The 17,226-nt window shown below is 38.5% G+C and overlaps 1 protein-coding gene across 1 annotated transcript; it reads left to right on the forward strand.

Moving 5' to 3' along the window:
• Positions 1–14,175: 14,175 nt before the first annotated feature.
• On the forward strand, positions 14,176–16,922 carry LOC111269353 (uncharacterized). Its single transcript, XM_022848860.2, has 2 exons — positions 14,176–16,276; positions 16,577–16,922. The coding sequence occupies exons 1-2, from the start codon at positions 15,448–15,450 to the stop codon at positions 16,777–16,779; spliced, it is 1,032 nt and encodes a 343-aa protein (XP_022704595.1). The 5' UTR covers positions 14,176–15,447; the 3' UTR covers positions 16,780–16,922.
• Positions 16,923–17,226: the final 304 nt, after the last annotated feature.

The raw sequence follows: 17,226 nt of genomic DNA on the forward strand, positions 1-17,226 counted from the left end.
CAAGCGCTCGTTTTTTTCAATTAATGTTCAATTTCGATATTCTCACCTGCCTTAGCAATGGATAAAGTAATGTGGATCCGAACACTGTGTTTCCTATGTCTCTTGATATATACAAATTAGAATGAAAGCCAGTTTATTCACTTGAGCCAGTACTAAAAGACTGCACATAGTATTTTGTGCGTTTCGTGCACTCGAACTCTACATGTTAGTCAAAAATATTTTATCGAAATTCTGCAGGCTTACGTTTGGCAACTGGTTCGACCTGAATATGCAGGTGCGAAAACATCTCGTTGAGTACGATCTGCGCAAATTCACTGTTGATAGGAGGAAAATAAATCCGACTAAGAATACCTTGACAAGCGATGAGGCAAGTTTTTCCGGTTTTTCGTTATCCAATGAATTAACCTCGGAATAATCTCGAAAAAGATGAAAAGTTATTTTTTGTCTGGTCAACGTCCGGTACGCGTTAGTGCCCATTGTATGGAATCTGTAAAAAGTATGCGTTGCTACTCCAATATTGGCATATTTGGATATCGGTTGAGTTTACCTTCTACTTGACTATAAGTGTCTTGCTTCCGTAGTTAACACTAAGGTACATTAACGGTAAGAAATAAGCCTATGCAGTAAGGTAAATATCCGTTTTCTGTCTTAGTTCTTCTTTGAAGTCTTCTCATTCACATACACATCATGGCGGATTTATGACTCCTAGTAGGTTGTAAAATGCAGAAAAAAGGGTGCTACCTGCGAGTCGTCTTGGCGTAGACCGTCGAATCCATCGAATAGGGTTGTCTTTTCTGTTAAAGAGGAGACCAATGCGTAATGTTGTGTTTCCCAGCAGGGTAGAACGAATGACTGATCTACATCAACAATCTTGAATTTATCGTACATAAATCTCAGTGCGGTGAGTCTTTGCTGCTAAGAGATACCGATGAAGCGAGCAGAACTCGTAGACTGGGGCCGGTCGAAATGTGAATACTGAACTATTTAAAGAGGCCTCACATGACCAAGCAGATAAGCTCACCGTGAATACGAACTGTTTAAGGATTTGCTTGTATTGTGATTGTCGGATCTGATTGAATTTTCGAAATCATAAAACGAAAATACTAAGGGTGTAAAATCTTGGTGGTACATAATAACCTAATCTGCTTATGATTGTTAAGTCCATTAGTTACTTGAAGCATAGAATGACATCCTTTTGACAAGAACGTATCGCCAAGTATTACTGAAAGATGTTATGAAAACTGTAACTAAAATGACAAAATAGAGAATTAGTGAACGCAATGCATTGCTTATGTTGAATTTGGGTAATATTCGTTTTTTCTTATTCATACGACTACGCCAAGTCCCGAACACCTCCCAATGCCTTTGAATGTCTCATGATATCTTTGACTGTCTTATGGACTACCATTATGCTGCCCCGATGAGCCGATGCGACCTAGACGCAGACTAGATGCGAAAGCTATCTAGCTTCGTAGTGTTACACGATTCGTGAAATACTTATTCCACCATAATCCGCCATTGTGGCCTCGCCATATTATGAGGCGTATTTGACTGAAATGAATACATCCTTACTAAATGATACCGTCTTGGCGGGTTAAGACGGGCTACAAATGCAGTGAAAATTACCGATTACTTGAAGCACGATACAGAAGCGGTTTTTGCGGTACCCGCAATGCTGTGGTCACCCGCGAAGCCACCGATCAAACCTTTGGCCAAGGCGACACGCAGGACGGCAAAAGAACCACAAACTGTAATTTAACATAACAACGTACTTTTAAAAAATGTCAGTAACGCTAGAAGATAGGATTATTTCGTAATTTATTGCAAAGTACATTTTATGCGAAGCGGGCTTCCAGCAACTGGCTCATTCGAACTTTCGATTTTCGTAGAGGGATTATAGCACTGAGCAACATTCAGAGGTAGAGTTTACAATCTTCACGTTGGCCCCACTACGAATTTTTTTGGCGTGATTCTTTTAGGGGGTATTTCACACCCTTTTAGTGCTATTTCGTTTACTCCTCAATGGGCAGGTATAATTTAATTGGCTTTGAGACGTAAAATTAACAGTGCATCTCATTTCGTATATGAATCAACTGCTTATTAATAGTCACAAGGTATTACCAAGTTCAATAACTCAACATACCAAATTGTATATCTGATTATTCTCTGATTAGCAGGCAGAATGTACGGATACAATTATATTTCTCCGATAGGCCGACTGGTCATGACGTTGATACAATTGGGATTGAATGTTGTTACATATTGTAATATTTCTGAAGTTGAAAGGAGTTATCTTGTCAACTATAAGTAACATTCATCAACCTGTGTTATTATGGTATTTTCCTTTTTGGTTAGAGAAAAATCTGACCAGTACCAGGGCGACTGGCGTTAAAAAGCTTTATAAAGTAAAGTAACTTGAAGGTATTTGAAAAGATAATGATTTGTTAAATTCTTTGCTGCACTGCTGCAGTGGCTTCCCGCCTGCACGTATTATGAAGACTATATCATATATTGCTGCTGTCTCTATCTATATAATGTATACGTTGCAATAAATAAGGCATGTACTGATTTTTGTAGAGAGACTCAGTTTGGTTGCGATATGAATGCCTTTTTTGGCCGATCTCATTTGGCGATGTTCTATTCCTAAATTCTGCTGTCTATCCTTACGCATAGAGTAAGCAAAGTTCATATCTATTTTACGTCCCGGGGCCGTATAATCTCGAAAATGGCAAGATAATCAATTGTGATTTTTTATAGCTAGGCTTAGTGTGACAAAGGCTCTCTCCATTGTAAAATTCATGCTAAGAAAGACTGATCTTCAAATTAAAAAAGGAGAAGCATACTCTCAATTAATAACAATGCACATGAGTCCGGCTGCTGATCTATGCTCGTGAAAGGCTATAGCCACTCGGTTCCGATGTCTAGCTTATAGACCTGAAAATATATTTCGTACTCTGAGATGCGAAATAGTAATAGTAGAAAGTACGCAAACTGTTGAAATGTATTTACGTGAACGATCTGTCTTACCGGTCGCTCTTGCTGACCAAGCTGTCCAGTTTTCGATTTGTGCTGGGGTTTCTCTATTCGATCGATCTTCGAATATAACGTCTTGCAAAGTAAAAATTGTATGGCAATTGTTAGTTCCTTCCTCACATACTCACAAGTCTACATGATAAATGATCTTCGCTTTGTTGTTATTGGGCTGCGGACGTTCGTCGACCCAGTCCATTTCACCAGTAGTCCTTCGCTCAAACTAAGCTAGGCTTTTGGAAACTGCACTTCGGACTCGACCTAATAGCTGCTCTTGGAATGTTCCATCTGTCTTCGTTTATTTAGCGTCTACCGTAGACTCAACTTTCGGTATCGACCAAATTTTCCGATCGGTCTCTGTATGTTTGTTTACTCTATAGGTGAAGCCGCCGGCATCGACTGTCGCCAGATTCTTTAGAGCTGCTGCAGTAGCTTTCCCTTTTCATTGGCTGTGTCTGCCTGCTTGAATGCTGCAATGTTGTCGCCATGGTTCTTATTATTGGCAGACTTCAGAGGTAGATGGACTATCACGAGCATACGATTTACTATGCTTCAAGCTACGGTGAGGCACGATCATGCAGCGTTGGCATTTTGTCTGTTTCTTTTCGAGTACTTTTGCTTACCAGTCAGCGGATCGTCTTGCCTTTTTGTGAGTTGTATAAACCCGTGCCACGATTATCTTAGGATATGCCTAATGCAAGCGATGGGTTCTGTGATAGAGAATCAACATCTAATTAATCGGTTTCCATTATCGATTAGACTTATTCTCATCTTAAAACATTAGTTATTTTTAGATGTAGAGAGAGAAGTAGCAGTAGTAGCAAAAAAGGCCTAAGTCTTCGCCATATAGCTGAAATTTATGTACTCATTACAGTGTACAAAACTTGGCTTAATACATTTTTCTACTTCAGTGAGAGGGCTGAATTATGATCAGTTCTAATATATAGTTAGATATATTAATGCTTCAGATTATTTTACAAAGTGTATGAAAATATCCTCGCGTAGTTCACATGTCCTTTACGATATTACTTGAAATAATAGGCCAATAAAACGATCCATCCTCAGGTATGTCTACTTTTATATCTAGACAAATCTAATTCTTTGATGAAAACCTATTCCTGCAATCAATCGCCGTCGTGTAGGTTAGTTAAAAAAGATTGTCATTCTAGGGTTGCAGTTATCAAAACTACTGAAACTGCCCCTTAAAGGATAACTGGTGAGTTAATTTCTCTACACGTACTGTTGATTCTCGACACAATCAAAATGTCAATCGTTTCTCCAGTCGGCATTTGTGAGATATATTTACTCAATGCAACAACATCGACTGAAATGCAGGGAACTCTAAATGAAGGGATGGGTTAGAACTCAAGTAACTTTTGGACGCGATCATCTTGCCCTAACACTTAGCTAATAGGTATTTATTTAAGTTCCAACTCCTATTTTGTATGTGGAAATTCTGTCCTGATACCTGGGAAGCTGCTACAACCCAAAGAAGTAGCTTCTGGAGGAAAATGCTGAATGGGTGATAAGAACTATTTCAGGTACAATAATCTCGTTAAAAGTAGTGGTCCGGAAGTTATTTTTCGGAAACATCATGAAACATGAAGATTATTTTTCGTCGTACATATCACTAGAGATTATCTAGAGAGAACTTTATGATGAACGAATGATTAACTACAATGAGTCATATTGTTGTATATCTTCATTTATAAAATATTATTGGCATAGTAGCACAATATTTTTTTTATCCCATCTTACCGTTAGTTAAGCTTGGTGAAATGTTTCCAAACTAGTTTAGATAGTTTCTATTCTAGCAAGCTATATTTCATTGTTTGAAGTAAATTTTGTTTGACTCGACTTTTCCTACGTAACACTGATGGCACCCATCACAGGCGATATACGCCCAAAAACTGTTCTTGTTCGCCAGCTAAACGCTACTGTTTGTTGTATCCGCTTGTTGTGAGGTATGAATTTAACCAAAAGTGACTAGCAACCGTCACCGCATTTCATATAGCATTCGACGGGTGTCTTTCTATGTTTTGATGCGTGCATGGTTTTCCAGTGTGTTCTGTTTCGTTCTGCATACCCATCTATAGCACGACTAACGCACGTACTGGTCAAGAAAACGGAAGCCTTCGGAATTGGTACCCAAATATTGCACACACACTTCTAGATACAATGGCAGGGTGTTTCTTTCTCGGTAAGATTTCCAGCGCTGAGCATACCCCATCGTGCAACTGGCATTCAGCGCACGCGGTTCCATTGAAACCGCAATAGACACCCCCGTATTCCTTCTTCTTCCTTACAGCTACTTGTCGTCTACGTGACAACCCCAATTTTGTAGAATGGCTGTATCGACGATAGAAAAGTTGCCGCAGTCAGACTCGTCAGTGTTTGGGCGCCTTTGAGAATAAAGAATATTTGCGCAGAGACGATCCGTAATGTTTCTAACAGACCGGTGGTGTGCGAGCCAGCAAGTAAACGAAAGAGAGTTTCGGTCGGGTGAAAACAAGAAGGGTAAATGATGAAGCCTCCTAACTCAGAGTTGGCTGTATTCCAACGGCGGTAAGAAAACCAATGCTGCTTTATGTCTAGTGTATATCGTTTATATTCATTTTATTCGCCGCAAAAGACTCCTAAAAGACATCACCTTACCGGTTGTGACCGACGGAGCATGACATTTGGGGCATACATGTGTATACAAATAATTGCGGGACTAAGGAGTCAGTCGTGGAGAACGGGCCGAAGCGATCAGGCGGAAACGTCGGTGTATCGATCACTATTTGTTCACAAACTCCACGAAGAAGACCGGGAACAGGACTCTGGCTAGGCTACGTTTATTGATTCGAGACAAGGAATACAAGTGCAAAGCGAAAGGATCGGAAGTTTCGAGTTTTTTTAACAATTCATCATACTATCCATAGTAATTTTCGGATGCATATCAGAAACTAGGAAAAATGGTCGACCCCAAGAAGTATGGCATCGCGTTAAGACTTTGATTACGACCTGTTGCAATAATGGCCATCAGTGATATACTGAAGAGAAACCGGAGGCCCTTCGCACACTGTTGCCATTGGTTTGCTCTCAATGTGAGATTAGCTTCCCTGCTAAGTTTCGACGTCAAACGTACGCATTTCTCAAAAATTGTAGTTATGTCTAAAAATCTCTCGCAGTGCAAAGTTCTATAATCTATAATCGTAAGCAAGTTTTTGCTCAGAGTATGCATCTCTTACCAAAACCTTGCTTGTTACTGCGGCTCTATATAACGCTTATTTTTTGCTCACATTTCTTAATGTACAAGAACAGACGTTAAGGTATTTTCTTTTACGCCCAATACTTATGCCATTAGGCATAAGTTGCGATGGGTCTTACTGAACTTTTTTCCAACATGCCTATAAAAAGGCATAGTAACCGTTTACGCACGCTGAAGTATAAACTAGAGCGAATCCTTATATGGACAAAAGAATTCCCACCTCTAACAGTATTGTTTATAAAGTGACTTTCTTGCAGCCCTAAAAAACGTTTTTGTCAATTAGGATAACTTCGCAATCATTAATTTACTAAGATGTAGGCATATTAAATCAGTTCGAGTCGTTACACACCGAGAATACTAACCCTTTATGCTTTCCAAAAATACAGAGTAGATTACCGGAATCATTCTTTCACTACGGCCCAGTAGAAATGAACAAAATAATAGCCAAAAAATAATTCTGTAACATTCAGAGTTATTTATTAAATTAAATTTTCTCAATTCAAGTTGTAAATCACAATTTTTTTCAATAAGTTTTACGGTAAGCCATGCCAGACATTCGTTCTCCTTTATAAGGGGTTGTATGAAGATTTTCTTAAGCTCTAAATATCAAGCTTGGTTATTCAATGATATGCCTGTGTTGTGGGAACTAATTTGATGCTTGTATATGAGATGTCGTCGTCTGTTAACTGTTCTTCTATTCGGGTGAAGGTGAGGGCTTGAGGGTCACGTACGACCTTTCTCGAGTGTCGATTCTATTATGCCACTCGGGTATTAAGGCAAACGAAATTCACTTACAAAGCATGTTAACTACAGCTTAACTAAGCGCTATGTTTAGACAGCATTATTTGAATTAATATTTAGAGTTTTTTTTATCTCGGTTTTTTGATCGCTTTGTTGTGCAAGCTAGAAGCCTTTAAAAGCCTAAAAAAGGATATGGATTGTGGCCTACGAGTGAGTTTCGGTTTGGAAGATAAGGTTTGGAAATGAAATAGTTGCAAATAGAATTTTTTTCTATTTTTATTAAAACATAATTAACCTAAAGTGCAGTAACATTTTCGCATTTTTGGTACAAGCAGAACACATGGCTCATTAATCTATTTTTTTAATTTTCTAAAATTTTATCAATAACATAGTACACGTAGATCATTGGAGTATACCAGTGTATTTAATTTTATCTCCGGGATGAATTTCTAGTTTGTGTATAATTAAAAAATATTTTTTGGACTTCGCCAAAATTATTGAATGATGGTTTGCACAACCGGATGCATATGTACAACAGGATATTCTATTCTATATAAGTCGATTTACGAAGTTCGAAATATACATGTTTTAAGGAGAGAAGTATTTTAGTATTACATGATAATTTATCACCACTCATCGAGATCTGCACCGGTATTACTAATAATTGGGGCGCGCTTAACTAAAACGACTGTTTGACAAACGACCGTCGTTACGAGTATCGCTACATAGGTTAGGACCAGCTTTTTCACAAAAGCTATAAAGATCAATGGTTGAACGATACCGAGACGACCTTTACAGTGCCGTCTATGTCGGCGATACCAGGGTTCGCCAAAAGAGGAAATTCACTGTGTGCGACCCAAATACAGCTAAATAGGTTGTAAATCTCCAGTGATGGGTTACTAATAGAGGCCGTAAGCCCTCTTATAATTTTTCTGACTGCACAAGATATTGAACATGAACTTAGCAAAGCACGCACTATAATACGAATAGTATTGTCGTATTTATACAGGCAGTACATAAAGAGATAACAGTAAGAAGGTTACGAAAACAGTTCGTGCTTTTTTGGCCACAATGGTACCGTCATTTTCGAGATCAAGTCTAGCAGGAAGTTCAAGTGAACTTCGACGAAAGTCGACGACGATTCATTACGGAAACACTTGAAGGGTAGTACAGCTGCCAGAGATTATTAAATAAAACAGCATATCTGATTGATCAATGTACACTGTTATTGACTAAGCTTCAGTATAAATATTCATCCAGTATAGATGAATGTTAAATGATAGATGGCTATCATTTATATATATTAACGGTTCAGAACTGTTACTCGTAAGTGATCACGTATTTGCCTAATTTATCCTCATTTATTTAGGCCTCTATGGCCGATTACCGTTATTAATGGTATGTCCTTAGTATACGCAGGCAATCATTGTGTCAGAGCACAAAGGCACCTCGCAAAAATTCGGTGATTTCAATCGTCCCAATGTAACGAGTTAAATTGCAAATAATAATAAAAAGCAAATAACAGTACCGACTATTTCTTATTGTTTTCACGGGGTCTTTGGGACTATTGACAACGTCAAATTTCACTTTGTATACACCTTTTCCAGTAGTCAAAGGTCATCAACAACACGATATTCCAAAATGGATGGGACAATTGACACGCTTTGCATCATATGGGTGATACGACTCTTCTTAAGTCTATAAAATGAATTCAAGAAATTTGCCAGATGTGCTTAAGATGATACCAGGAGGCTACGAGCAGCATGATATCTATCACAATTTCCCCGCGTTTGAAACATGTGCATGCATCGTCAAGCCCGTGTGATCTCGGTTCTCTACAGACTCTACGGTTGAAATCATGCACGTGCAGGCAAAACGAGTGAAAACATGTTTGCGCCTTAGGTGGTTCACGCCTTTCCGCTAGCTCATCATACCCGAGGCAGGGATACCTCCTTATATTGACTAACGTACCACGGCAGTTCGGCAAATCATCAAAACCATCAATTCTTAGGCTATTCTGAGTCGCTTTTCGGAGACTGCTTCGAGTGATACGATACTACGAGCGGTAGTCTTCTTCACCGTGGAGTGAGAAGAGGGGATCGCATTAAGGAAACAACGATTTCTAGTGAATGTAGTTAAATTTCCCCTAAAGAAAAGCCTTCTTCCACAAAGTAGAAGTTCCTACTGTGATGGTTAGAATCCAAAGCTTCTATTTCTTTTTTGTTCTCGTTTAAATGTGGGTCAGTTTTCTCCATAGTGAATTGAAGTTCGTTTCAGGACGCTTATAGGATTGGCAACACGGAACGCGGTTAAGAACATAAGAACGCTTAAAAACAACTTTTCGGAGTTTTTAGATGATCTTGTTAGATCGGATCGTCCATTCGTAAGCAAACAGCTACGGATTTGAAAAACTGTACTCCACAAACAGATATCGATGTACACGTCTCTTTTTCTGGGTTGTAAGCCCGACTTTGGCCGTGGAATGCTGTCGATATTTGTGCAAAGGTTTTGTACAACGGAAAGGCTCTTCTTATTACAACCCGCCCGTACTGCCTCTCCTATATAACCCAAACGACTATACGATGGAACCATAGTCGGGTATTTACTGCGTGTTTTTGTTCTCCATCCGTATAAAATTATCTTTGGATCAAAGCTTGTCCCAATCTCCTTTTTTAGTTCTCTGCAACCTGCTTTATGCTATATATTGCAGATAAGTAGACTAGCCAAAAATCGTGGCCAAATTTTGTGGATGTTCCTAACACAAGGTCGCAAGAAGAGGATGCCGCGCGGTAAAGACATCGACAATGGTGTTAGCGTTTCCATGACGGAAAAAACGGTAATTTATTGTTTGGAACATTGTCTTTTGCACAAACGATTTCTTCGTATAGTCTAGTCCGTTTTCATCCATAAAGAGATTTTTTATCGAATCGACAGTGAGACACTAGAGAAAACACATTAATCGATAGTATTCAGGCAGCGGCTCAAATTATAAAAATAATACTAATAATAAGGATAAATTTTTCTGACAAGAAATAGGTGGAAGCAGTGTGGAAATGCGTGTCTCCATTTTGCTTCTGTCGACGGCGATTGCTATTAATGTCTTGGAAAAAACGGTGGAAAAGATCAGGTACTTCGTTTAGAGACTTCCGAACAGACAGCGCTTCTTCTAGGGCCTCGGTGCATTAGAGAGCTGATGCACCGCACCCTGAAACTAAAAGAAGAGAATGCAGAGCCCATTGAGGGTAAAACGCGCGTTACGAAATATCTCGAATAACTTTGAGTACGCATTACAATTCTATACCGGATGAGCACATCTTCGATTTGGAAATATCGGCACGAGGCAACCGTGGTTCAGATTACATAGTTTCTAGAATGAATTGATCATAGTTAAAAATACATTTCCATTGTTCCTGTATGTTCTATATTATACATATATATGTATAATATGATCTAGAACACACAACGTCGTGTAAACAATTACAGGACGTTGTATGTTTTAGCGTTAATATATGCGGCGGACGCCAGCTTGATATCAACTTTAATTATGTTTCATTTAAAAGAACTTAATTTACAACTTTTTCGTTAAACGAGTTTTATTTGTTGTGAGAAGAAGTGATCCTGATATTTATTTACTGTTAGCCATCCTTATTTAAAATTATCCATTTTATAACTTTGATACGTGAATATATATCGACTGCAAATATGTTATGATGTCAGTCTCTTAATAGTGAAAGAACATGTTAAATTTTACAGGAATTAAGTTTAAATTTACGATCTTTCTGTATCACCACATGTGCCTATGAAGCAGTATAAATTGTAGTTAGGTAAATTATAATCGTATGTATGATATCTGATGCGTATATTAGATCTAGAATTAGCTTCAGATCCGATTGAATGGAAGAGTTTCGCTAGGTTGTTTCAAACTACAACTTTTTACGAATAGTCAACAAAATATTGATTCGGAGCTCCTTGTTTCTGTAGCCCTTGGGTCAATAAATTATTAGAATAACTTCAAGATTTATAAACGTTTTAATCTCGTTAATTAAACTTACGCGATCAGTTGAGCTTTAAAGATTTCATTAAAAACCTTGTAGGAGAGGCACAAGTTGTTTTCGTGTCCTTATTCAGGATTACCGTAACCTAAAGTATCAGTAGCCATACAGTCTCAGCAATGATTATGTGAGAAGTTCAGTCTTATGATATAGAAAGAATGAAGCAAAGCTAGGAAGGTTTTTCGTATTGTGGCTCAAAGGCCAAAGAATCTATTGTGAATTCTAAGCTAAAAAGAAACGCAGATACCAAAAAGAATAGTCGACCTATGATGATAATATTATCACGAGTGTCGGAAAGTAATGATTTGCTCTTCTATAACGAGTTACGAAAAAGTTGAAGACTTAACAAGCGCATTTACATTACATTGATTGTTGGTGAAAACCAACATATTATTGAAGCCTGTGGTTAGAATACCCAAATAGAAGTAGGTTCAGGTTCCAAGATCCTTTCGTGTTTAGTAGCTATAAATTAGGCTGTTTTATGAAAAAAAAAATCGTATACAATACATGGGTTTAGCTTAGTTAGTTCGTTCCGATCAGTGCTATCTTTTCTTGCGCGTTTCTCATGTCACCTGCTTTACTTCCTTCAGGTCAAGCTTGTTGCATTTACTTAATTTTATTGCAGATCTGCTGGATCACATGTCGAATAAACAATGCCCGATAGTCAATGAATAATTATATCAAATGCGCCACAGTTTATCGCTTGAAGGATCTGCTTCATTTTGTTTAAGTTACAACCTAAGTTGTGTGATTCTTTCTTCAGAACTAATAGCACCTTGAATGCTGAAAGAGAACGTGAAAAGGGAATGAGCTCATAACGTCTATTGCTAGAAAGCTTCGCAAGAGTTGAGCGCCAAGACATAGTTATGTAATTCGTTGGTAGCAGCATTGTACATACGAAATAAAGCAAGATTTGAGCTATAGAGAAAAAAACAGTGAACTGGGAACGAGGATCATAAAAAGGTTCTCCTTATTGGTTTCTAGTCGTGTTTGCTCTCTTATTTGCTTGGAAGTTTGTTAGCGTGACACATTCACACATAGTTGCTTTCTGATTTCTTAACACTTCCAACATATTGAATTTCTTTCTTTCTTTCAAATTACATTGCTATAGAAGAAAAGTATGCAATGTTTTACATCAACCTATACTTACTCCATTAGGGTAGCGTAGAAGCCTATACGCCGATTAGTTTTTTTTAATTATTTGACTTTGCTTTACATTACCTACAAGTAATCAAACAACTATGGCACCTAAATAACATGATCATTACTCTTATTCCCTTCGATGTGTTTCTGATCCCAGACTTGATTTTTGCCAGTTCTCTTTTGCCACGGTCGTTTGCGCCTTTTCAGTGGGAGGTGTACGCGGAGACTGGAAAGAAGAATAGACTGGGAGTTTCGGAGGCGCGCATGGTGATCTCGGGCCACGGTGAAACCTACCTTGACATCGTACGTCAAACGGCTGGTGATTTTCACAACATTTGTGAGAGAGGTCTTCTATACTGTATAGCCAAACAAGAAGCCAGTATTCTTAATAAAACATGTATTAAGCTCTGTTCGCATTCTAGAAGGCCACGGGAATGCATGGTGGCAGATTGTGGCCTTCATAGGATCTGCAACATCAATGCGTGGTAACTGCAAGTGTCCTGTATCATGACATGTACTCTAAGAGTATGAACGATTGACGCAAGTCAGGTAAACGTGGGACGGAACATTTTGATACCAGGAAATTCGTACGATCTCTGCTACGTAAGGTCAAAGACTTGTTAATAACCCTAGCATAACACAGGCAAAACGACGTAGATGTTCAAACCAGATTGCAGACATCATGTAAAAAAAGTGTCAAAACATTATGCTTACTTTTTTCTAAAAAAAAAAATCGTCATTCAGTTTTTCAGGCTAACACATGCTGCTTTACCTCAGCTAGCCAGCTTAGCTTGAGTTGAGCCTTTCTTGAATGGCAACTTTTAACTAGAATTTTTTCCTGTTGAAACAAGCTGTTTTTTCAGATCTGCTCCTACTCGTTGGTCTCTTACAGTCGTGATACCTTCTGCGTTCGCTACGACCTAGACATACCCGCTATTCGTCAATCGCGAACCACCAGGCCCCACCTAGTGAATGCTCTTGTAAGCAACGCAATCTTTTTCAAAATTGCCGCGCAAAGTTTAATAACTTTTCTTCCACGTATGCCTCACAAATAATAACTACAAAAAGTGCCTTTCATATTCGATCGAGCAGGTATCTCTGTAATTTAGTACCGTGCATGCAGGGAAGCATTCACTCAGTGCTTACCCACTGCTCAATGAGCTCCAAGGACAGATGTAGGGGTGAACAAACGTTTGTTTTTTTTTATATAATATTTTGGGTTTTAAGTGATTTAATATATTTAATACGCGTTCTGTCATGATCTGAAAAAGTTCAGATTGGAAATTCTTACGGTTTTTGAAAATCGTATGACGGCATGAAATTGGAGAAACGAGACTGTCCCGACTGACTTAATTTTGATTTTTTTGGGTCAAAAAGCAACACGGCATCGTTTCTAATGTACTTCATAAGCTTCATTCAAAGATAATATTATTTGATGCGTCTGATTGATCTTTTAGCAGCTAACCTAAGTAGTTGCTCGACGGATTAGTTGGTACTTAGTAATTTCATAGAGGCCTTGGAAATCACTACGTATAATTGCAAAATTTTAGCAAGAACGCTTTGGTAAATGAAGGGGTTTTGACTTCCATTTAGCTGTGAATCTCTATTTAACGAATTCGTACTACAATTTCGTGGTTAATTATGGTTAACAATTAGATATGGAAGAACTTTGTAAAGCAATCATAATTACCGTTTACGGCTGTTATGATGCTGTCTACGATAAATTAGGTCTGTCTATTGCCATAAACTCCTTCAGCGTTGACATATTTATCTCGTTTAGAAAGTTTGGAGTTAGATGAATTAAACCGCGTGCACTTATGTATGTGTATTATTGGTAATATCTGCAGTATTGTTAACTGTTACCAATGAAAATGCTACCTAAACGGCGGCCGCTGAAGCTACACCGTCATCCTTCAGGTTTTTTGTTGTTTTTTCTTAAATAGCGAAAATTAAGAGATTGAATTGCTACAGCAGTCAGAGATCACTACTGAAAGGTCCCGAGAACATGTTTACAATTTATTTGCCAAGCGTGAGATAGAATATTGATTATTCCCTTAGTCTTCGTTGACTTCCACAAGGATGGTAACAAATACATCGGACAATAGCTCCTACGGTCCAGGTGCTGTTTTATTCATTAGCTCAGACATTCTATATTGATCCTCTGCTAATCCAACAGATGTTCAATGTGCCTGCTGATTCAACTTACGGTTACAAATGTCTATGAATGTTCTGCTTTGTCTCTCTTTGATCTACGGATAACTAAGTGGTGTCTTGCATTTCATAAGCAACTTTCAACTTATTATCTGTGAAGCTTTATTTTATATAAATGTTCCAAAGGATAAACGCTATGCAAATTCAACTCTACCTTTTTTGAAAAGCTATTTATAAATCTCGTTTCCCGAAGAACACTTGGAATTTTAAGGACCTTTGAGCCTTTACCCTGTCAAGAGGATTTTCTGTTCCTTCTTCAGTGAGGTGTGCTTTGCTAGCCGTCAGACAGGTTGCTTATGCCTCAGTGTAAACGTGTTTACGCAAAAGCTCAAATGAACGCTATTCGAAACTAGGCGACTATGTGGAACTATTGTTGTCACAGCTGTACGATGAACGTGCTAGATAAACGTGACGCTCACAAGCGTATGCAAATCTCTGATTCATTGCCTTTTTTCTGAAGTGTCTGGCTAGCCGGCTGGCTGGCTGGCTGACTGGTACGTGAATGACTAATCTCAATTGACGAGTTTACTTATAGCGTTCGCGCGTTCATGGAATCTCTCTTAGTTTAGTACGCAGAGGGTAGTACGTCACGATAAAATAGAAAGAAAGCTTTTTAATTAGGTAAGCGGTTCTAGCTCAATGGGTTACACTAATGCTCTTTATACCTATAAAATTTCAGCTAAGAATATGTAGAAACTTCAATGCCCTCGCTGTGAATTACGTTTTCTCGCTTAGTCGAAGTATAGTGGGTAAACATTACCGATCTCCCAACATATCAAAGTCGAAATTGTAAAAGACGTAGTTATTAGGTAAACAAACATGCTAGTATTACTAAAAAGTTTATATCAGAACACTTTACGTTACACTGAATTGAAGCGAACTTAAATAACGTAGTGTATGTATCCATATTTATATATTTTATAAAGTAATTTATAGAGATTTCAGTTTTTAAAAATACATTTTTTTCCTACAAACGACAAAGTTTACTATCTCGGTTTGTATCCTGTACCCACAACGATGTCTTCTATGTGCGACCTCAAACGCTCACAACGAAGTGCAGTTTGTAAACCTAATAGCTCAAACGTTCAAGATTCTAGTTCAATTATAACGACATTGGTATCTTCAAGTTCGAACAGTGACGGTCAAGCGTGGTTAACGGCAAGTAAGTACGACGCAAATATCAGCCATAGTAAAGAAGTTCGCAGAAAAGCGGATGAACGTTCCATCTCAGAAGATCAGGACCAACAAAATTCATCGTCAGTGAACACAAAGTACAAAGGAACTAGCGAGCGCCATATCGGTCAGTCACCAAATGACGAAAGATTAACGAATCGTCGTGAGCTCCGTGGTGGGAATGTTACCATTGAGAAATGTCCTGCAGAAACTATAGCACAATGCCATAGAAAACCGGTAGCCAAGCAGTCTCAGCTAAAGTCTGACCTGCCGCAGGACACAAGAAAACAAAGTAGATGCTCTTTTCGATATCGCTCAATCGGACTGCAGTCAAACATGCGAACGACACCGTACAGGTACAGCTCAACAACAGGTGATTATAATGACGAATTAAATGCAGATTCCGATGACGAATATACAGACCAGGAGACATCGGCCGTCATTGGCTACCGATCTGTTTCATTTAAGGGCCGCAGTGCAGAAAGGGAACCAGCATCGAAAAGTTCTGCGTACAGTATAACCACCGCGTATAGTGAGGAAGAAGGTGGCTGTATCGGCAGGGCCGATTCTGACGATTGCTTCGTGTATGGCGATAATGCAAATCACCTAATCCCGACCGTCTTGGCAGAGCTGGACTGTAGTTGCATCCGTAAGACGTCAAAAATAGCCCACGGTGAGACCTTTACGTTCCATTCTCCGAATTTACTATCTACGTTTAAGCGCTGTCGTAGGTAACAGTTGAATGTTGGGTGAGAAAGTTCTGTGCTGGTCATAGCTAGTCATATAGCAAGGTGCTGTCGATCGATAAGTAATCTGTTTAATGAAACACCTTGATAGCCCACGGCTGATATCAGTAAATCATAGATTGGGGTGTGGACTCGTACTCGTAGGCAAAAATGCATTCGTGTACGTAGAATTTCCTGCTCGCTGTTAGCGTTTCTCTTCACGATTGATAGCGACGCTCCGTTTACAGGTTCCTATGGCGGTGACCAGTCGGGGGCGTCAACGTGCAAGTCGAAGTACAGTCGGGCTAATCTGTTGTTATTCTATTTAAAGCACGCACATACGTTAAAGGACGATAAGGATGAAGTTATCATTGATCTGTCGTCCCGGAAAACTTTCCTGGAAAAGAGCATAACTTCTGCTTTAATGGACTCCTTCTCTCAGATCTATTAAAATCACAAAAAAAAACTAGTAATAGGACGCTTGACACGTGACTCATGTATATGGTGACACAACCATTTCTAGCCCCTACCTGTGCGTTCAGTTGGCGAATTTTAAATGATTAATAAATTAGTACATTTTAAATGATTAATAAATTAGTACATTTTAAATGACTAATAAATTAGTACATTTTAAATGACTAATAAATTAGTACATTTCAAATGATTAATGAATTAAAACTAAAATATTAAAAAAATCCTTTTCCGACCAAGCTCAAGTTCGGCCAGAATAACAGAATCGTAAATCTAGTAGTAAATAGTAAATTGGTGATTTTTTTTTTATTGTGATTTGGAAAGTTTCAAAGAAAAGACGATTGTAACGGATGTTGGGTTTACTTTACAAAGTCGACGGAAAATTTGTTTTATAAAGATTTGAGCTTTTTCTTTTGCGGGCGCTCTC

Source organism: Varroa jacobsoni, unplaced genomic scaffold, assembly GCF_002532875.2.
Source record: "Varroa jacobsoni isolate VJ856 unplaced genomic scaffold, vjacob_1.0 scaffold_1381, whole genome shotgun sequence".
Classification (NCBI taxonomy): Eukaryota; Metazoa; Arthropoda; class Arachnida; order Mesostigmata; family Varroidae; genus Varroa; species Varroa jacobsoni.

Excerpts from the sequence above, each read along its gene's own strand:
- LOC111269353 (XM_022848860.2), top strand. The coding sequence starts at position 15,448 with ATGTCTTCTATGTGCGACCTCAAACGCTCACAACGAAGTGCAGTTTGT. Across the intron at positions 16,277-16,576 it reads GACGTCAAAAATAGCCCACG|GTTCCTATGGCGGTGACCAG; the intron begins GTGAGACCTTTA and ends CTCCGTTTACAG.